Raw genomic sequence first — 22922 nt, 5'->3', positions numbered from 1 at the left:
AAGTGTTCTTTTGGTTAGTGATGCCACCTGTCCTCATCTCTAGAGTAGGCAGGCACCTGTGTTAGAGCTCCACCTACATTAAGCATTGTTGGATTTTTAAGACAATGAGGAGTAGCTTCTTCCCTTCTAATACCTCTGATGTTACAATATGTTTTACTATACAGTTACAAGTATATTAATGACATAACACAAAGATTTGAATACTGCATTTCAGCAAAACAAAGTTTTCAAAAAGTCTTCTGATACCCATAACTCAAAGTCAATGAGAGTCATGTGTGCTCCAAACATCTAAAAATTAGACCCAAGATGTGTGTGGAGTTGCTAGATCAAAAATTGCAGCACCCAAAATCAGAGGCCACTTTTGAAAAATGTTCCCTAAATCAGTGGCTCTCAACCTTTCTAGACAACTGTACCCCTTTCAGGAGTCTGATGTGTCTTGCTTACAAATCAGACATAAAAATACAAAAGTGTCACAGGACACTCTTATTGAAAAATTGCTTACTTTCTCATTTTTACCACATTTAATTATAAAATCAATCGGAATATAATAAATATTTACTTACATTTCAGTGTATAGTATATAGAGCAGTATAAACAAGTCATTATCTGTGTGACATTTTAGTTTGTACTGGCTTTACTAGTGCTTTTTATATAGCCTCTTGTAAAACTAGGCAAATATCTCGATGAGTTGATGTACCCCCCAGAAGACCTCTGTGTACTCACAGGGGTATGTGTACTCCAGGTTGAGAACCACTACCCTAAATAAACAAAGATATGGGACAGAATGTTCAAAACAGTATAATGTATTTTGATATTTGTACATAGGCAACAGAGCACAAAGCAAAATTTAGTCCTTAAGAGCTCACACCTGCAATGCAATGAGCATTCTGCTTGATTTGCCAAAACCCTTAAGCACATGTCTAATTTTAAATCCCATGGGACTACTCAGGTGCTTAAATTTAAGAGCATGCTTAAGTAACTTACTGAAGGAGACTTATTTCACCAATTCTGATCTCACTCATTCTAGTTCAAATCAGGAATAACCCAATTAAGTCAATGGAGTTACAAATGATGGGAAACCAGTATGAGATCAAAGGCTCTATATCTTTATAATAAAAGATCAAAGTACAGAATTTTGTACTATAATAAAACTTTGATGTCAAGTTCAGCTGATACTGTTACTGCTATCAGGAGCCTTCTGTGTGAATGTGGGACTTTCTGACCCAGCAATGTTTGGGAATTTGTAAATATTTGCAATTAGACCATACTTCCACATTTCAAGTAAGGGTTTTTACGTTGTTTGCTAAAACACAATTATGGTAAACTAAATATGAACAATACTACCAATTATTATGCAGGGAAGTAGATATTTTAAAACCTTTGATAACAGAAGAAAAGGTATATTGTAAACTTTTCCAAATGCTGCATATACAAATAATGGTAACAAGATTTGAAGCAGTAATATTCACCACCATGAAAAACAAAATTCCATAAAAGAAATAGAAAATATTTTTCTGCATTTGCCATTTTTATTTTAACATCTAATGTCAACATGTACAGACATCACATTTTTTTCTAATAAAAAGGTTACATTTCAACGTATTGATTCTGTAAATTACTATGCCTTCGACAAAGATTCCAAGACATTAGAGGAAACATTTTTAGTGTCTCTATCTTTGAAGTATAAGTCAGACTTGCAAAATTTAACTTTCAGTATATTTTCTATTTTTGTCTGTTTCAACTATTTATTTTCATTCTTTCATTATGTTGTACAATTATTTGATGGACAAATAACAGCATTGTTTTCCCCAATTAAAGGATTCTCCCTTGCCATCTACAATTCCCTTTGTGGCATTCCTTATCTTTAAAATGTTTTTGATCTGTTCACCCTGCAATTTGATTTGCTTATGCATTTAAATCTTTATTTTCCTCCTTCTGTTTTGTGTTTTATATTTCTGAAATATATAATAAAGAAAATAAGTAAAATTTTGCAACTTCTGTTACTATAAATTCAAATGCAAAAATATGTTATCTGAAGCCTGGAGAAGCTAAAAATAGAGTACTGTCCATGCTGATGGAAGAAAATGAGAAAGATGGTCTTCAATAAAACCTTGGGAAAAAAATACAGATTTTTAAAACGCAAAGGGATCTTTTAGGAGTATGCATATAAACATCTGAAGTTTGGGTGCAGCTGCCCAAAACCATCCCTTTATTCTCTGTTACATGCAGAGACATTTTTATCAGTGGACAACAATGCAACCTACTGGTGAATGTTGAGGGTAAGCACAAGAAGGATCACAAGAGAAGCCTTTCCAGAACTGATCACTCTGGTCCTAGATAGCAATGCCTTCTTCATCCTCCAGTGAATTTAATGAGGTTGTGCTGAGAATCATAAAATTTTAAAATCCCATACTGAATGTAAACATATATAAATTAATTAATGTTACTATTATAATACAGCCAATCTAAATCCCTCCTACAGGGTTTTTTTTGGCAGGGGGGGGAGGGAATACTTCATGTCTTAAGTTGTTGTGTAGTGTGGCTGTATGTTATTGCTGTCTATCACCCTAAGGGTACATCTACACTGCAGCCCTAGCTGTGATTTGCAGCTAGATGTACTCTTGCTAGCTGTAATCTGCTAGCTTGCTAAAAATAGACATGAGTTTGGGCTTCAACAAGGGCTGCAGAAGTCTGCTTGCTTGATCCTCCCTGGTATTTGCTCATTTGTGCAACCAATGCTGAAGCCCACATCTGCCCATCCTCACTTCTATTTTTAGCAAGTTGGCTAGATTACAGCTAGTATGGGTATATTTACATGACCTGCAAATCATATCTGCTGCTGGAGTGTAGATGTAACCTAAAAGTGGTTGCACTTGAGTAGTACGTGAAGTAAACCCTGCGAGCCAGATTCTGTCACAGTGGTGTAAAGGGGCCTTAAATGTAAATGAGAGTCAGGACCTACATGTACAGCTAATTTATATATCAGGGCTCTCTCATGCTATGATTCTAATTAGATACAGACTCGCTTTGACTGTAGAGAGTCTCCTGGAGCTCCACAGTGTACAAGGATAGTGGAATCACTGCTACACTCTTTTAGGGGTACAGTATATTTCCTCCCACGCACGTACCAGTTCCAATGGCTGATTCAATATGAGGAAAGGGAACCAGGGCCTCATTTCCATCTCCTTTGCGGTGACTTGCACCCCCTGGCTGCTGTGCCAGGATGCAAGGTGGGGGCTTTCTCTGCACCCTTTCATCCGTGCACCTGCTTTGAACACACATGGAACAATTAGGTAGAATGTGATTCTCCAGTTGCAAAGCATTTTGAAATCCAGCAGGCTGAAAGATGTTATAAAAAGGTATAGAAATAAATGGTCTGATTCGTCACCCTTATTCACACAAATAGCCCCATTAGGTTACTTTAATTGAACTTCTTGTACATACTGCTTGTACCACTCAGTGAGAGTAAAGGTTGCAGAATTGGACCCAAAATGATTAAGAACAGTTATCAGGACAGTACTGTAAACTGTATGTTCCAGAAATGTTATCAATACAATAAATTCCGGAGGCTTGAGAAGACTTTGCTTGGAAGGGTGGGAAATGCCCCATAAACCTGCCTCTGTCCCTGCCATGTCAGTTGTATTCATGATAATGCTCTCACAGCTCACTCTGTTTCCCAGCAGGAAGAATTAAAGGCATAAACACCTTGAGAACAATTTGTTTTCCAACTCCTGAAACCTGATAACAGTCTCCTCCCACATCAGAGTCCATTTGCCTTTCTGTTCTAAGTCCAATTCTTGTTGTTTGCCTCTTGTGATCTCACCACAGCAACAAGGTGGCATGAAAAACAAGGAGACAATACCGGATGGGGAAGCCCAACATTTAAAGAGAGTGAGATGGGAAAAAATTAACAAGTTTTTCTTAATTAAAACAAGCTGTTAAGCTTGAAAACAAACTCTTTCTAATTCAGAACATCATTTTTAGAAAGTCATTTTTAGGAAGAGAGGCTCGTAATGAGACTGAGTCTGCAGTCTAGGCTATAGAAGGGTCTGAGCAAGTTTCAGGGACATGAAAATCACTCTTGAGACCAATGAGCCCCCCCCCCCCAATTCATAGTTTTAAATGTCCAAGGCCATGGGGTTTATGTCACTTTTCTTGTGAGGGAGTTTACATTGCTCTATCAGGAAGATTTTCCTGGTACTGCCCTAATGTGAACTTCATCTCACAACTTCCAATTACTTTTTATGATTCTAATATTCTTCTCCATCCTTGCTGTTTACACACTGTAAATATCTGTAGATTGTTCCAACCCTTCTTCCCTCAAGTTACCCCTCGAAAAACCTCATTGTGGAGAGTGAGGCGTAGCTGTTTCAAGAAGAAATGTGCCTAAAGTGGACGCCAGTGTCTTAATCCCATCCACTCTGCAGAAAGCTTCTGCAATAAACCCCCAACCCTCTCACTCCTTTCTGTTTTGAAAAAGCTCCCTTTATTGCTGCCAGTCCTGAGCCCTTTTCCTTCGCTATGGGGGGAGGAGGGTATCATGTACCACTGCAGTCTTTGCGCAGCCCTAAACTTAACTCAGGTCTCAGGGACATAGGGGTGGTCCTGTGGGTAAGGCAGGGGACTCAGGAGATCTGGGTTTAATGCCAGGCCTGGGTGACTATGGGCAAGCAACTCACCCTCTTTGTGCCTCAATACCGCAGTTGGGGGGGGGGTATAACCCTTCCCTACCTCCCAAGTGCTGTGAGGATAAGTCCATTAACCTTCCTGAGGTGCTCAAATACTGCAGTGACAGGGCACGTAGCCGCACCCAGCCAGAAGGCCCATGGCACCACCTCTTGACGTGTTGTGTGTGTGTCCCCCGAGGGGAGCGCGCCTGGCAGAGCTGTTCGTAGCCCTTCGCTGTGGTGGTGCCACGTCGTGCCCTGGGGAGCCTTGGCCCCGTCACCGCGCCACAGAGCAGCTCGAAGCTCCCCGGGGCCGAGCATGAGCGGACTGGCTGCCGCTCAGGTGAGAGAGCGGAGCCGCCTGCCCTACCCGCCCCCGCTCCCGGGAGGCCTTGTCCCGCCCGGCCAGCGGGCCCTGCCGCGTCACCGGCCCCACCTCGCAGGCTCCGCCCCGGGAGCGCTGCGGGGCTGGGCTGGCTGGTTCCACAAGTTTGACAGTTTGGGGGAAGGTGGCAGCGGAGCCGCGTCTGCCGGGACTTTTCTGGGCGGCGGCCGGGCAGGGAGCGGGGCCCCCGAGTGAGGGCAGCGGAGCAGCTCCTCGAGGAGAAAGTTTTTCCCGCCGGCCCCCTCGGCCTCTCTGCCGGGTTCTCCGGAGCCGCCGCCGCCCCCTTCTCTCCTGGCTGAGGCGCTGCCGCCGCGTCCGGGGCCACAATGTCTCGGGATCCCGAAGAGGTGAACAAGCTGACAGAGAGCACCTACAGGGTGAGTAGGGCCGGGCCGCGGCGAAAGGGGGCGCTCAGGGAGTCAGCGACATAACCCAGTCCAAGGGGCAGTCCCCTCCCAGGGCAGCTGGGGCACCCCTGCGTGGGCACACACGCGCCCCTCCTCCCTCAGGGGGAGCTGGGGCACCCCTGCGTGGGCACACACGCGCCCCTCCTCCCTCAGGGGGAGCTGGGGCACCCCTGCGTGGGCACACACGCGCCCCTCCTCCCTCAGGGGGAGCTGGGGGACCCCTGCGTGGGCACACACGCGCCCCTCCTGCCTCGGGGGAGAGGGCACCCGGCACAGTAAAGGTCACCCTTCAGAAACGCATGTCAATATAAAGTTGACTGGTTCTCACTGAGGGGTACGCTTACCCATAGAGGTACGTAGAAGTCTTCCAGGGGATACATCTACTCATCTAGATATTTGCCTAGCTTTACAACAGACTACATAAAAAGCACTAGCGGAGTCAGTTACAAACTAAAATTGCATACAGGCAATGATGGGTTTATACTGCAGTATATACTATACACTGAAATGTGAGTACAATATTTATATTCCAATCAATTTATTTTATAATTCTATGGTAAAAATGACAAAGTAAGCAATTTTTCAGTGATAGTGTGCTGCAGCACTTCTGTATTTTTGTGTCTGATTTTGTAAGCAAGTAGTTTTTTAAGTGAAGTGAAACTTAGAGGTACACTGTACACAAGACAAATCAGACTCCTGAAAGGGGTACAGTAGTCTCAAAAGGTTGAGAGCCACTGATGTATAGCATACTTGCATTATTCTTCCTTTCTAAACAATATAGGAGAACTCAGCATACCCAGGATAATGATAGTATAGTCCTCTTATATACTACTCCCAAACTGTCAGGGTCTTTTACCTTGATCAGACTACTCCTAAGCAAGTTTTCGCCATGATATGTTTACACATGCCCCACTACAGAAGAATGTATGTGTATGGGGGTGTGTGGATAAATAGAACAAAAAACTTTTACGGTATCATTAAGGATATTAGTTTAACTGCTTGTAGTTTCATGTGGAAAACAGTATAGCATTAATTAAAATATTTTGGGCCATGAGTGTTCACTTTTTTCAACTAAGCTTATGACTCTTGCATTGTTTTGGGTTTTGCTTTTGTTTTTTTGTGATAAATCCATGAAACGTTAATGTTCGTGGGGTATACATATCCCAATATGACAACTGTTAACCAAATTTATGGCAAGTCTGTTTGTATGTATGCTTATGCACATAACACTCTATTGCAATATAATCCACAATGCGTTAAAGCTCTTTTGCCCTAAAGAGTTCAAGATTTATTTTTTCTTTAGCAGAATCAATAACTTTAAATGACCAGTAATTCATATAGCCCATCTTGATAATAGAGTATTTTACTGCTGGTGTTTTATGAACAGTGATTCTCACTCCGGGCTGGAGCCTAAAAATGTTTAAGCACTTGAGTAAAGTTATTGGCATGTGCCCCAGTCTGGCAATCAGATTCATACGGGTCCACTCATGCGGTGATCTGAGCCCCAGCCAGGCTACAAATCAGCAGAGGGATCCGTCTTTGTTGATCTGATTTCATAAGTGGGGACATGCTTAACTGTACGTCTGAATGCTGATTAGTTATGTGTAAGTTCATGTATGGGGTATGACATTTTTCTTTAAAATTTTTAAAATTTTAACTTGCATCATAAGTATATGCTAAAGCTTGTAATAAATCAACATCTATAGGATACAAAATCCATTTTGTGAAAATATGTACATGCAGCCACAAATCAGCCTCATGTAGAAGTATATGAACTATGAGTGACAGTCCAATTCTAATAATTAAAAAAAATCACACACACCTATGTTTTGCTAGTTGCAGAATGTTTTGTTTCTCTACATTAGCTGTGCATACTTATTTTGAAACTCAGTCTTCTCCAAATTCAACAACTACCTATATTAAAAGTCTTTATACTTACAATTTTTGCATGTGTCTCTATTTAAACACACTGAATTTAATCATACTAAGTCAAATCCTGTAATCCTTACTCACGAAAAACTCTCTTTAAAAATCAGAGTTTTGGCTGAGAGATGAGTGCAATCTTTGGCCTATAATCTTAGTTTTGCATACTATCTTTTACCAGACAAAGGGTTCAGACTTGCAAAAAACACTTGTGAATCAAGTTACATATGTGCATTTGGAGCTTTGAGCCCAAATGAAGGATTTCTAGTCTTTTTCATACAAGATAATACATAATAATAATTAATAATGACATTGTCATGGTATGTTTTCATAAAACAACATTTTAAAAATTGATTGTTTATAATCCCTCAAACTGTTTCTGTAAGGTTCCCCCCCCCATTTGTTTTGTTACTCTCACACTGACCCTACAACCTTTTATTTTTGCAATTAGTCCAGTTGTGTTGGCATCATGTTGTGTGTTCTGTTTGATCACTAGGGGCAGGAGTGCTGGAACAATTTATATAGTAGGGGTGCTGGGACCCATTGTACCAAGCTGTAAACCCTGTTTATGATGGAAACCACTTCAAGCCAGGCAGGGGGTGCTACTGGGCCCCCCAGCAGCCCTAGTTCCAGCACCTATGACTAGGGGGCTTAAAATACCAAATTTGGGCAAAATTACCATTGACTTTATTGGAAGGAAGATCAGGTTCTTTGTGTATAAATAAAAGCTCTCTGCTCTACACTCTATCTCTAATATTTGTGACATCACAGTTACCAATACAGGCCCTAAATCAGCAAACCCTTTACTCACACAAGTGTGCCTGAGTAAGTTTGCAGGAGGAAGCTCTGAAAGTTAATTGTAATGTTACAAATGCTGGATTGTGACAAGATTACAGGAACTGAGAAATGGTGGGACATAGGGCTTACAGGCCCAGTGATAAGCTTTCATCCTTAAAAAAAATCATAGCTTGAAGGGGAACTGAAAGATATTGGAAAAGAAAAGGAAAATTAAATGTTCTCTTGCTTGTCTGTTTTCCATCTTGCCTCCCTTGTAGTGTATTAATAGTACTATCCATGCTATTGGATGCCCTTTCAATACATATTTACTTACTCTGTATGAAGTTCTTACACATATTTACACAAATAATCAGATTGGCTAAAAGATGAGTTGACAAGGTAGACTGTAAATTCATGTTTCTTTGGGGTATCATTTGTGTGTTAATTTAGCAATATAAAAAGAAAAAAGTGAACATCCCAAAACTAATCAACATTGTTATTACACAGCCACCCTAAAGCCACAAGTCAACAAAAGCAAAGAATTTCAGAGTTAAGATTGACACTTAATCTTGCCCTCTTATTCTTTAGGAATTAGATAGCTTTTAAGTATATGATATAGTGGCACATGCAGGATGAAACTTGAGGGTGTGGAAGATCATGATTTAAAGGCAGCCACAACATTCCTCATAGCACACAACCCTAATAATTTACTGGAGTGATGTTGCACCTATGAATCAAGAGGCTCTGCAGTGAGAGTAGATATTTTGTGACCCCAGGTAGACTGCTAGGCCATTCACTTGTTGGAAGGCTCTACAACCAATGTGACTTCATGCTAGCAGCAGTATAGAGAAAAACTGCCAGTCAATCGTGTGATTGCATACTATGCAAAATGATAACCAAGAAAGCATTGAACTAGAAAGCTATAATTCCATTTCTATGTTCTAGTGACTGCACAAGACTCTCATGCTGTGCTCTTGTGGCTTATGAGGTTTCCAGAACTCTTATAGTTCAATGGTGTTTGTTATTAAACCTAGATTTTAAACTGTATATAATTGTCCTGAACGCTATAGCAATCGTTCTAAGTGCATATTTAGACAGTTTTTAAAATATCCTCTTTACTCTAGGAAGTGTTAGGTTCTTCTGGTAATGTATGGAATTATTAAATAATACTTTCTTGGTAGACAATAATGGTTTCTCATGTAAATATGTAATTATATATGCATAGTTAAGAATCTTGACAATAGTTATTTTAAATTCCTTAAAACAAAAAGGGACCAGTGATAAGGCCGGCTCCAGGCACCAGCGCAGCAAGCAGGGGTGGCAAAAACACTGGAGCTGGCCCTGACCTGTGATTAGATTATGGACTGCCTGCCACATTCATTTTAAAAACAAATTAAAATCAATTTAAGAACCTTAAATGTGTTTCATCAAAACTATTGTCTTGTACTACTGCAATCTAAAGTAAATTTATTTAAAAAAAATGTGTTTAAAAATGTAAAAAGACACTCCCAGGTTGAGATCTGGAGTGCCAAGAGCTAAATTCCACCTAAGTGTAAAATATGATTCTGTATTGACCACAGTAGAGTTGTGCCAACTTAATGCTTCATTTGGACCTAGATTTCATCCTGGGTCACATGTTCATAACCTCCTGAAAAAGAGTTTATATTTGAAACATACTGATGGATGATGCTTTAATGTGTTTCTCCTTTAAATAGTAAATGTTTGGCAAGCTGACTGATGATCAGTCATAAGATCTCACCTGGTTTGAAAACACTTGGATCTTAATTTTTTCACTTTGTTAATCTTGTTTTACACCACTGTAATTCTGTTGATTACCGTGGAATTACACCAGTATAAAATAGGTTTAGGACTTGATTCTGCATCCATTGACATCAGTGGTAAAGCTCCCATTGCCTTAAATGGAACAGGATGAGACTCTTAATCAAGAGGAGAATGAGGCCCTAATTTTATTTATTATAGAGACATAGTATGATCATGCAAAAAAAATGTTTTAGGCATAGTACAATACGATTTGTTTTATGTATGTTTATATCTGACTCCTATTTGAGTCAATTAAAGAAATCTCAAGGGGATTTCCAAATAAACATAAAATTGTTATATTACAGGATTCTTCTAAATGTAATTTGCAGTTATTTTAAAATATGAAATAGCACATGTAATCAGTCCAATATAAACTTTTAATTAATAACTACTACGGTATGTCTCAGTCTTGCTATGACTAAATAACACTAATAATATGAATAGTAAGGTTTATACACAAACACACATGCTTTATATTTAGTAATCTATCAATTTTTTTTGGTTAAAGTGTCAGTAGGATGTAAACCTGAAGCTACAGGGACTCCGGGTATTGTTTAACTGTGTTCATACCTGCTGAGCTATTGTTTTGCATAGGTGTATCTCAAAATAAAAAGCAAAGCTGAGCATTTACAGGAAAGAACTCCTACAATGGGTCTCATTTGTTTTGAAGGTTAAAACTGTTTATAATAGTAGCAAGAATTGAGGAATACGTGTGTGTGTGTTTTATATTACAGAGAGAGAGAGAGAGAGAGAGAGAGAGAGAGAAAACATGTGGACATGCAAGGTTCATTCCTTTTTAATTCTGGAGAGTGCAAAGCACATTCAACTCCCATTAACTTCAATGGGACTTGAAGGCACCCAGCAGTGGACTCTAGAACAACTCCATATAATTGTTTCATGAATGACCACAGTATATTTCTCTCAAACTCTTTCATGGTAGGTCATTTTGCCTTTTTATTGTACTTTGCATAAAAAGACGTTTCCTGATGTCTGTTTTGAATAGGTGTTTCCTCTTAATTGCCATTCATCCTAAAGATCAGAAAGCTGTATGAGCTGATTATATGCCTATTGTTCTCTTCTAGTTAAGTATTTTTATGAATAAATAAGAGGCACTGTGGTACCAGAGCATAGGGCACTGGACTAACATGTAGGTGACTTGGGTTTTGTCACTTCATTTGTTTCCTTTCCCATCCTTTGTGCTTGTTGCACACTCACTGGCCCATGGAGCAATCATTAAAAGATCTATAGTGCACATTAATGTAGTACTCTTTGCATGTGAAATGTAGTCCCATTTCATTGGGGGACTTTTAGTGCATGCCAGAGGGTCCACATAAGCCAGTTAGTTTGTGATACACTGGTGAACGTTAGAATTTACACTCCCGCTGGTGAAAACTAAGGCCACATCTACACTACAAACATATTGATATAACTACGTTGCTCAGGGGTGTGAAAAATCCATACCCCGAGCGATGTAGTTATACTGACCTAACCCCTGGTCTAGACAGCACTGTGGCAGCAGGAGAGCTTCTCCCGTCGACATAGCTACTGCCTCTCAGAGGTGGATTAACTGTACCAACAGGAGAAGCGCTCCCATCGGCATAGTAGTGTCTTCACTAAAGCACTACAGCGGCACAGTACATGAAGACAAGCCCTAAGGCATTGTGTGGTCTTGTCTATTTGGGTGATGCTCTTCAAGGCAGGGACCATTTCTTTTTTTTTGTTTTGTTTTGTTTGTATAATGCTTCAAACAATGGGTTCCTGGTTCAGCTGGGACCTCTAGACACACTGTTGTAATACAAAGAATTAATATTAAAAGTTTTCTTGGGTTATTGTTTCTTTCAATAAATTATAAATAGCAGATGTTATAAAACACTGGGATGTTATATATAAAAAAAAGCATGTTCTGCCAATTATTTTTTAAATCCAGTGTTTTATCCCTGGATGACTTTTCTACTATTTCAACAAAAATAAAGCAATCACTTTTTAAAAATATGAAATATCTCAGCAATGTGTAAAATACTAATATTTGTCAGAACATTTGGGCCTGACCCTGAGAAATGCTGAGCACCTGCAGCAACCATCAACTTCAAAGATGACTCCAAGATAAAGCCATTTTCTTTTTGAAAAATATTCTGCATTTTTATGGGACTTTTTGGGGATGGGGCAAGAAGTGTCATTACTTTACAAATCAAGTTGCATAAACAGATCAGACTTTTGCTTGTCTAAAGGTTATTTTCATAAAATGATAGGATTCATCCTGCTTTTCTCTACTGCTGAACAGAAGAAAACCCTGTTTAATAAATTCAGTTGCGCTTTTTGTTTTTTTTGAGATTGTCTGAAGGGTGGATTTTAATAATCTTGGAGTAGGAAATTTTAAAAATAAAAATGCATAATTTTCTGTCAGATAACAAACTTAAGTGGACTTTGTTTCCTTCCCCCCAAACTGTCAAAGTAATGCTGAACATTCCCACCAACCATCCCCTTTGACAAAAGCCTGAGGAAAATAGATGAGCTTTGCACTGTTCCATGAATGTCAATTAACTACAGCCAGTGCATTGAATCAGACAAGCAAATTCCAGAGCATAAGACCTTCCACAGGGAATGTTCTGTCTCCATCCCTCAAACATTAAAATCTAGAGACTAGCTGGGGCACTTCTGCTAACAGTCAATTGCTGTGGCAGTGCAAAGGCTTCCAGCCACATCTGGGTCTATTAGAGAAAAGATCCATGAGTTGTGTCTTTCATTAATGCAGGCCAAATTCGCTAGCTTTCCCCATAACCTCATATACACCATGAGCAGAAAAGGTGATATAGCGGAACTCTTCTTGAGAACGCTCTATCCTTAAGTGGACTTACTCTATCATAATCTTGTCTATACTTGCCAGTGTCTGCAGAGAGTCAACAAAACCTAATAGTCAGTGGTACTGAAATCTACTTATGGATGGGAAAAAATACTTTGGCCCTGGACTTCTGTCTGTTTCTAGGAGGAGATGAACAAGGAAGCTAGTACAGTCTTTGTCTACCCAGTTTGAAAGCCAAATTGAAAGGTATCAAAGAAGTATAAGGACTAATGGCACTGCGGTTGCAGGCCACAAACTTTTCAATACCATTACACAGAAGTGGAAGGTCAGAGTCGTGGCAATAACTGGGAGCTTTATCAGTGCTAAAAGTAGGTTTCATGATCATGTCTCTAGCAACCACTTGCTGGAGGGAAGCGCTTACATTGCCCACTCAAAGTGAGGCATTGGTAATCAACATTTCTCTACTATGTTTTCTTAGCAACAAGAGTACCTGGGCCAAGTCTGTATGTTAAAAGAGAAAAATAAATGTATTCAGTGGCTTGTGTATGTGCGTACATGTGTGCATCTTTGTTAAATAAAATACTGCATTACTGGAGAGGGAAAGTTCAGAAGTCTTGCTGGTTCTGATATCAATATGGTGAATTACTGATGGATGGAGTCTAATTCTGTAAGAAAAATGCTTTCAAGTGTGTGAACAGAAAGATGCTATAATTCTTTTAGTATTACAAAACAGACTTGTCTGACAGGGCCTTAGTATTACATTAGTCACTGCCATACATTTGTATACATATCCTTAAGATGCTATATTAGTGTGCCTTCAGTGAAAGCTGTGCATGAATAAGCACTGCAGTATCTAAATCCTATAATTTTCTCATTCCAACAAAATATAAACAGTCACATATATTTTAAATGTTATTAGTAGAATCTGTGACTACTAAATGTATAAAGGACTGAGTTTGAAAATGTTCTACTCACTGTTACAAGAAACACTCAAGATTATAACAAAACAATATAGGGGAAAATGTTTTTTTTTTCCCCTCTCTCCAGTTTTGACAACATTGCATGTATCAATCACTTTCGTTGTTTCTCATGTGCAGTCATCTAGTTTCTTCTGTCCTCTGTATGGGTTTTTTTTAGAAAAAGGAAAATAGGACCATAAAAAACACACGTGAGGTGGTACTTGAAACCAATTTTAACTCATTCTTCACTTTATAAATTGACTAGGTTTCATTGTGGATTGATGCTTTGTAAAAAAAAAAAGCTTCTTTTTTTCTTTATGGTGTCTGAATAACCTTAAGATGACAATTTTGTTGGTTTTTTTCTTCCCAGTTTTTTTTTTAATTTTAAAATATTCTTATCACATTCTCTTGGTCTATGCATATACTAAATAGACATACATTTGCCAGCATATTACCAGTATGGCACGCAAAAGATTAAGACTTTCATTGTTGTCTGTTCTTTCTGTTAAAGAGAAGGTGTTTATTTTGAACACCTTGATTTTCAAAGTACATTTATTTGACTGACATCTAAAAAGATGCCAATGCTTCAGATCAAACTCCTTTGTTCAATTACTATGTGAGTTTTCAGATATGTAATGATCCTTGTTTGTTTCTAGTGGTTTGTAATGTAGCACTGTCAGATTTGTAGATTTACTTTGCAGATTTCCGAGTTTATTAGAAGGTCTTTTTTTCTAGGGTCTCTCAGAACCTGTAACACTTTTACAAAAATAAGTCTCTATTTTTTGTATTTGATGTACCATTACAGAAATGTGTCATAAAATGGAAAGGTTGCTTTTAAACAAAAAATAATGGACTTGCAGAACAATTTTCAGTAACATATAGAATCATAGATTATTAGGGTTGGAAGGGACCTCAGGAGATCATCTAGTCCAACCCCCTGCTCAAAGCAGGACCAATCCCCAAATGACCCCCTCAAGGATTGAACTCACAACCCTGGGTTTAGCAGGCCAATGTGTATAAGTTGATGTCAAAATGCATCATTAATAGAATGTATTTGTTCCCAGTATAAGACCCTCCCCTTCTAGCTTCTGGGTTTCATATACAAGCCATCGCAGAGAAAAAAAATTAAAAAGATGGGAGATTTTTAAAACTGTTCAATTTAAAATTGATAGTGCAGAACTAATACAATATAATTTTATATTTCACTCCATTTCATTTTCCTTCACATGTGATATTTGAGTTATAGCATTGCTTTGGCATAATAAGTGCTTGTAGAGTACTTGAGGTAATTTGAAATTATAAACATTGCAAAATCTGTGATTCACAAAAATTAGCTATATATATTATATATATATATATATATATATATTCAAATAAAAGTATATGTTGTGAAGATTAGTTGCCCAGTATTTGTGGATATCAAGAGGAAATTCCTTTAAAAATACATGTATGGGGAATTGTATTTGACATACAAGGGGAAAACAGGGTCATAATATTGAAACTATTTAGCTTAAAATGACCAGTAATGTGATAAATATAGCCAGTCCTGTGTTGTAAACAAGACTTATGCCTGAGCAAACATTGGTGGAAGTTTAGCATGAGTAAGGAATGCAAGATCAACCCACTCCTCTTTTGCTTCTTTACCTTTTCTTTTCAAACATAAATGGGGTAACTATCTGACTTACAGCTAAACCACAACCACATACATCCATTGGACTACCGTTTAAGCAACCTACCAAGTAGCTAAACACCAGACTCAACTTTTTCAAAAGTAATTAGTAATATTGGGTGCATCCATTTTATTACCCAATTTGAGACACCTTTAAAAGGACCAGATATTCCAAGGATGGATGTTCTGAAAAAAAAAAAACATCAGACCTCTTCAAGATGTCTCAGCTTTTGGCACCGAAAAAATCAATGGACACTTTTGAATGTCTTGGTCTGAAGGAAAATGCTGCTGTTCTCCTTCCACTTTTCAACAAGGGAGGCATTTCTAAAATTTGGAGTGTTTAAAACTGGATCTCAATGAATGGTTACTTTTTTCTAAATTGGACCAGTGCTGCTATTTTCCTGAATTGTGAATGACAGTTTCACAATCTCTGCCACTTCACCTGTTTTAGAATTTGGTGGTTATGAAGGCAAACATACTATGTGTTTTTGGATTTCTAGTCTTAGTTGCTCCAGCCAAAATAATTGTAACAACGTTCAAAAGCAGCTGTAGTCGGTCTGTTGTTGTTTTTGTTTTACGTTGAAGGAAGCCAGTAATTCTCATTTTACTTTTGGTGGAAGTACTATCGCTCAAATTGGGCTGACACCATACAATACATTGAGCTTTCAAATTGAATGTGTGAACTACTCTTTCAAAATGCCATGCTGTGACTCACCAAAAAAACCAAAACACAAACCTTTCAGTAGGGCCATCACTGTATTGTTTTTGATTGGAAGGTGTTAAGTCATCTCCAAGTCACCTGTCCAGTCAGAAAACTCAAAAGTATTCTTTTTGAAGGAATATCCAAATTCTGAATATTAGCCAGTAGTCTCTTTGTCTTAAAGTATTTAGGTAGTAGTGGAGAAAAGGGATTTCCCTTCTCTCCTGCTTCTCCTTTTGTCCCTCATTAAAGGAGGATCTATGTGAACTTTAGTCTTGAATATATGAGCACTCTTACCAAAGTTAGAGAAAAGGTCAGATTCATCTCTATTTTAAGTGGGCACAAATCCATTGAAATTGAAAGCGTTGCACTGCTTAGGCCAGAGGTTAATTTTGCACTGATATCCTAATCTTGGATGCCTAGCATCCAAAAAAAATTCAATGTGGAGGTCAAATATCCACAATAGCAGATTTTTCAATATGTGCCTTGCATCTGAGATTAAAATCTGGACCTGTATGTCTACGCTGCAATTAAAAACCCACAACTGGCCTGCATCAGCTGTCTTGGGCTCACAGGGCCAGGGATGCTGTCTAATTGCACTGTAGATGTTCAGGCTCTGGCTGGCGCCCAAATTCTGTGACGCTCTTCTCTCTTAGGATCCCAGAGTTCGGACTCCAGCCCAAGCCTGAATGTCTACACTGCAATTGAACAGTCCCCTAACCCAAGTCCCACAAGCTCAAGTCAGCTGACATGGACCAGCCACCGTTTTTTAATTGCAATGTAGACAAGTGCTGGCTTATGCTGTGGCAACTCAAATCACCTTTTTCTATGTACTTACTGCATGCACTGAGTTTTCTTTGTTATAATGTGGCTTTTTTTCTGATCATCAGAATGTTATGGAACAGTTCAATCCTGGGCTACGGAATGTAATAAACCTGGGGAAAAATTATGAAAAAGCTGTTAATGGTAAGTCTAATTTTTAAATTCAATTATAAATGTAATAACTTTTTATTTAAATGTATATGCCATTTTAAGATATTAGAAGCTATACATGTCTAAATTCAATTTTTCATGTTAAATCATAATTTCTATTAATTAGGTTTTCTATTTTTTCTTTAAGTCAGTGAAAATAAGATTTTAGCTGCTGTGTTTGCAGCCCAAACATTTTACCATAGTGCTACTGCATGAAAAAATAAAGTGAAACTGACTAATCAATTTTCATTGTCCAAGCTTAGTGGAATATAAAAATAATATCAAGGTTAAAAAAATTAGATGTGTTAATATCTTAAGTGTCTTTAGAAATGCATGGAAAAACAACCTGTTCCTGCCAACTCTTACTCACGTAAGTATTCATTACCCATGCAAATAGCTCCATGAGTTCAGTGGGACTACTTGCATGAGTAAGCTTTGCAGGATTGGACTAGATTTAAAAAAAATTAGTGTCACTTTTTAAATCTAGTAAAACTGAAATAAGTGAATTAGTGTCCTCAGACCCAATCTCAAACTTTTTCTCATATGACATATACCCATCGACTTTAATGGCACTATTTGTATAAGAATTGATTTACAAGAGTGGGCTCTTGACCCCCAGAGTTTGCTTAGAGGGACCCCTTGTGGTTTGCTCCACTTTTTTTTTTTTTTTTACGTGGACCTATGGAACAATTTGATATTAGAGAGATGTGGACCCCCTAAATAATATGACCTGATTCAAGAGGCTGAAGGTGTCTATTGCTTGTCATTCTCCTTTGTCACAGTCCTAGACTTCATGAACATGTCAACGGTAATGTATTTATCTTCAACCAAAGAGCCATTGGGATCTCTCTTAACTTTCAAACTCCAGTGCATATTTTGCAAAGCAGTAAATTACAGTAAGGAAAATTGACTTATTACAAAAATGTCTGTTTAGATTCAATTAACTAATGCTTTATATCGGTTATGCAGTTTATAGAATGAAGTCAGTACCATATATGACAATACTTAAACATTTTGAAAAGGTTTTCATACTTGCTATTTTGATTCATTGTGTATTGCTCATTAACACTTTTTGAAAATGCAGCTCAAACTTCTTATTGCTGCCAAATTCTACTCGTATCCATTTTAACAAAATATGTGTTTGTAACAGTGGTATAAAATGTACTTGGTCTGTACAGCAGCACTGGAGAAGTACATTGCTGTTATGTACTGTGTACCAGAAAATGTGTTCTTAAGAGCAGATTGATGTACCAGGTCTTGTATGTATGCTTAATTTAATATGAATGAATGTTTAATTACAGCAGCTGATGAGCAACTAGCACATTATGGGAGCCAACAATAGAGATCTGATATAATTGTTGTTTTATGTAAACTGTAAATGGTTTAAGTGGAGCTGTAACAAGGAGTAAATATTCTGTTCCCAAGTGGTAAAATGTATCATGACTTCTCACATAAATCAGAATTAAAAACAGACAAACACTAAAACTTTAAATCCAACAGAACGTTTCATTACCGTTTTTGTAGATACAGTGAGGTTACATATATCTCCCTTTCTTTTCTGAACTACAAGTTACCAGTCATTAAACAGGTGAAGAGATTATATAGTATGTTTTCCCATTTAAAAACAACCCAGCATAGAAAAAAAAACAACTTACTTTTAAAAAGTAGCATTGTTAAATTGTATTCCAATATATGCAAAAAAGGCAAACTCCTGCTCACATACTCAGTCGGCTCCAAATCATTCAATCATATCTGGTGAAAGTGGTGGAGAAATTTTAAAAGTTATTGCTCAAAATTAGAATTGTGGCTTCCAGCCTGAGAGAATATTGGATTTAGATCAGAGCATCATACTGATCTCTTGGACTTCTGTATCCTATAGTCCAGTCAGTGAGGCTAATTTGGCAGCATCTATTCAGAAAGTTTGAATACTAAACCCCTGTGAAAGATGGCTTAGAAAGGAGTGAGAGACTGCAGGGACCTGGAACATGGTGAGAAGTTTCTCATTTTCATGCAAGAAGAGGGAAGTTTTTGCCTCAGGCTACTTCTGTAGCCCACGCCCTCGGGATGATTGATGATCCAGTGCAGAGGTGGGCAAACTACGGCCTGCGGGCCACATCCGGCCTGTGGGACTGTTCTCCTGGCCCCTGAGCTCCTGGCCTGGGAGGCTAGCCCCGGCCCCTCCCCCGCTGTTCTCTCTCCCCCACAGCCTCAGCTCACTCGCTCCGCTGCGGGCGCATTGCTCTGGGTGGCGGGGCTGTGAGCGCCTGGGCCAGCACAGCTGCAGAGCCCGGCCTGACTCGGTCTCTGTGCTGCATGGTGGCGGTGGAGGCGTGGCCCGGCTCCAGCCGGGCGGCATGGCTGTAGCGCCGCCAGCCACCAGTGCTCTAGACAGCATGGTAAGGGGGAGGGGGGAGGGGGGAGGGCACGGAAACCCAATGCAGCCCTCAGGCCAAAAAGTTTGCCCACCTCTGATCCAGTGCCTCACTAGTCCATGTGGTGAAAAGAAGTTGAATCTATAGCTGGTCAGAGCTTTAGCAGAGGTTGCAATGTGTCTGGTTGACTCAAATCTAGCCCTCAGGATAGCTTTGCTTACCTGGAAAGCCATAAATAAAGATACTGGTAATGGGGCAAGAAAATTGGCTCAGACCCAGACTGTGAAGAGTACTGATCAACTCCATCAAGAGTTGGAAAGTAATGAGCATTACCTGTCAAAAAATTGAGTTGTAGTGTAGGGGAGTGAGACCAGGAACTGAAGGGGGCCCTGTAACCCCTTAGGGGCTTGGCTCAAGGACAACTAGCCAATGTAAGTACGACATGATGTACAATGGGATAGGCAATGACCTCACTTTTGGTTAGGGTTACCATCCCTCCAGGATTGTCCTGGAGTATCCAGGAATTAAAGATTAATCTTTAATTAAAGATCATGTGATGTGCTGATATCTCATGGAATATGTCTAACCAAAATTGGTAACCCTCCCTTTGGCAGTAAAACTATAATTGGCTGGCTGGCTCACTGCCCTGTGTCTTCTCCCTGGTGTCCCCAACAAGAGTATTCTGAGGTCAGAGGAGATGGCCTGCTTGGATTGTACTTGGGGAATGAAAAGCTTACTACAACAAAAAGATAAAAGGAAGACGACTTTGTCTCCTTCAAAAACAAACTACTACTCAAAGCATATGCATCATTTCCACTTGCAAGAATATCTGACCAATTCTTGCCATTACTTCTTAACTTCATGACATAAAAATCTGATCCAGATGCCCTGAAGATGCAGGGAATCAGATTTGTTTGTTATAAACTACTTCTACATGTGTAAACTGCGGTTTACTGCTAGCCCTTCTCCGGTTTGAATCTTGCTGCTTCAGTGTTCAATCCAGCAAAGCTGGTCCTACCATTTAAATTAAATGCCCATATTAACATGGAAATCATTAACAGGAAATAATCGAAACCGCTGTGACTTTAATATATTATTATGCTCAATGTTTCCTGAAAAACCTGCACTCAGTTATGTTGTATCCAGCCAATATGCAGTAAAAGTAGACAAAACATTGTCTTAAAATCAAGACAGTTACAACTTTGTCAGGTCTTCTCAGAGAACAGGATTTCTTTCTTGTATATTAGGTCAGTCCTTGTGTCTTACAGCAATCAAAGTTTTCCAGCTTTGCCTCTTAAATTTCTATAATGCCTGTTGCCTAACAACTGTGATCATGTCAAACATGCAGAATGCATTTTGTTTTGGAGTTGTGAATTCACTGACCAAAAAAAGGTGAGAAATGTTAATTGACAGAACTTATTAAATATCAATAACAGCCCTCTAGCTGAATTGAAATGGTCTGAGTCCAGCTTTACTGCACCATGAGTACTGCAAGCCTGGAAGAATTTATGGTATATGCTCACTTTCAGGTTGCTGTTACATCCTGATATGCTTTGTCCTAGGAATCTAAATTTCCCACAGCAAGTTGCGTAGGAGAGGAGTTTTCAAAGAGCTTGCCTTGTTTAGACTAGCAAATGAAGGATGAGAGGGAATATGATTGCCCTTTATAAATACATAATGGGGGTAAAAATCAAGATAGGAGAAGACCAAATTAAGCTAAAGGACAATTACGGCACAAGAACACGTGTAAGAACCAGCCATAAATAAATTTAGACTGGAAATTGGAAGAAAGATTTTTAACTATCAGAGAAATGAGGTTCTTGAACAGGCTTCTAATAGGACTGGTGGGGAAAACAAACTGATTAGTTTTAAAATGAAGCATGATAAGTTTGTGAACAGAATTATGTGATGGAGTTGCCTGCAATAGCAAGGGACTGGACTTGGGACTGGTAGGACAGGTAAAAGGTAATAATTGGAGACATACCAATCTCCTAGAACTGGAAGGGACCTTGAAAGGTCATCGAGTCCAGCCCCCTGCCTTCACTAGCAGGACCAATTTTTGCCCCAGATCCCTAAGTGGCCCCCTCAAGGATTGAACTCACAACCCTGGGTTTAGCAGGCCAATGCTCAAACCACTGAGCTATCCCTCCTCCTGGATTGTCATGCCTATGTAGGAGAATTTATCTATGAAAATAGAACAAAAAAAGAAAGTCATTGTGACATCTAGAGTCAGTAATGGGACAGTGTTGTAATCATATAGATGTTCAAACAGGGTATCATTCGACACATTCTTCCATAGGATACCATAGATTTGTAGTGTTTCCTGTTTTTAAAAAGGACCTAATTAGCGGCTGATAGCTGTTGGGTAACCTGTATAATATCAATTGATAGTCTCAGTCTAGTTTCAAGTGAACCTTGGCTCAAAGTAGATTCTGTGTGTTCATGAGTAAAATAAGATCTAAACACAGATAGATGTAGGTATTTTTTTGGAGACTGAAACTAATTCTCTGAATGACAAAATCCTTGATTGTCAAATTGTACTCAGACAATACTCCATACAAATCTTCCTCAGATCTGTCCAAGAAAGTGGAAATATTAACTTGAAATGTTGGTACATATTATGCTGTATGGCTTATTCAGGCAACTTACTTATTGTCTCAGGAGTGTTAGTGTCACCAGTTGAAAATAAAGATGATAATGCCAAATCGGATTATCTAGCATTCCAACCCAGCTAGCATAAATCTCCCTAACCTGAAAGATTAAGTTCTTGAAAGATTTCCAAGTCCTATAATTTAAAGACTCCAGAATGCCTTACAAGTTAAAATGAAAAACATCAATGGCATTATAGTTCTAGAACTATATTTGGTAACCTAATTATTATTCTAGCCATAGAAAATCCTCAGACATTTTCTAAACGCTTAGTGACATAAGAGCTGGAAGTATTTGATGATTGCAGGTTAATATTTGTAATATACACTTCTACCCTGATATAACACAAATTCGGATATAACGTGGTAAAGCAGCGCTCTGGGGGGGCAGGGCTGTGCGCTCCGGCAGATCAAATCAAGTTCGATATAACACGGTTTCACCTATAATGCAGTAAGATTTTTTGGCTCCCGAGGACAGTGTTATATCGAGGTAGAGGTGTATTCATCTCCATGAGTCCATGTGCTACAGAAAAATTAAGAAGAGTAAAACAAAGGTCTAGCAGACTGTTGTGACAGTCTGCACTCTTATGTTCATCTTTTTTACAAAACGATGATACCTCACAAGGCATACATTTTGTACAAAGTATCATTTGAAAACTCAGTCAGCTGAACATCATTGTCCTGGTAAAATATGTGACAACGTTGTATGTAAAGTTATAAGATTCTACTGTATGATATTGCTGAGACATGTTCCAAGTCTAGAAAAGCAGGCACAAACCAGTTCCTTAGAGACAAAAGGCAAACTGACGCTTTGGCATAATC

The 22922-nt window shown here is 38.9% G+C and overlaps 1 protein-coding gene across 2 annotated transcripts in view; it reads left to right on the top strand.

Moving 5' to 3' along the window:
* The first annotated feature begins 5189 nt into the window (after window positions 1-5189).
* BAIAP2L1 (BAR/IMD domain containing adaptor protein 2 like 1) overlaps window positions 5190-22922 on the top strand; it is a 67076-nt gene continuing 49343 nt past the window's right edge. The window contains exons 1-2 of one of the 2 annotated variants that reach the window (XM_044978906.1): window positions 5190-5429; window positions 16999-17074. In XM_044978906.1, the coding sequence (XP_044834841.1) occupies window positions 5379-5429; window positions 16999-17074 (127 nt within the window). In that variant the 5' untranslated portion in view covers window positions 5190-5378. Of the gene's footprint in view, window positions 5430-5709; window positions 5812-16998; window positions 17075-22922 lie in introns of those variants that run through there. The other variant, XM_044978908.1, reaches the window with a different exon arrangement.

This window comes from Mauremys mutica, chromosome 11, assembly GCF_020497125.1.
Source record: "Mauremys mutica isolate MM-2020 ecotype Southern chromosome 11, ASM2049712v1, whole genome shotgun sequence".
Lineage (NCBI taxonomy): Eukaryota > Metazoa > Chordata > Testudines > Geoemydidae > Mauremys > Mauremys mutica.
The sequence above is the reverse complement of the archived record's forward strand: the minus strand, read 5'-3'. Positions and strand labels throughout refer to the sequence as shown.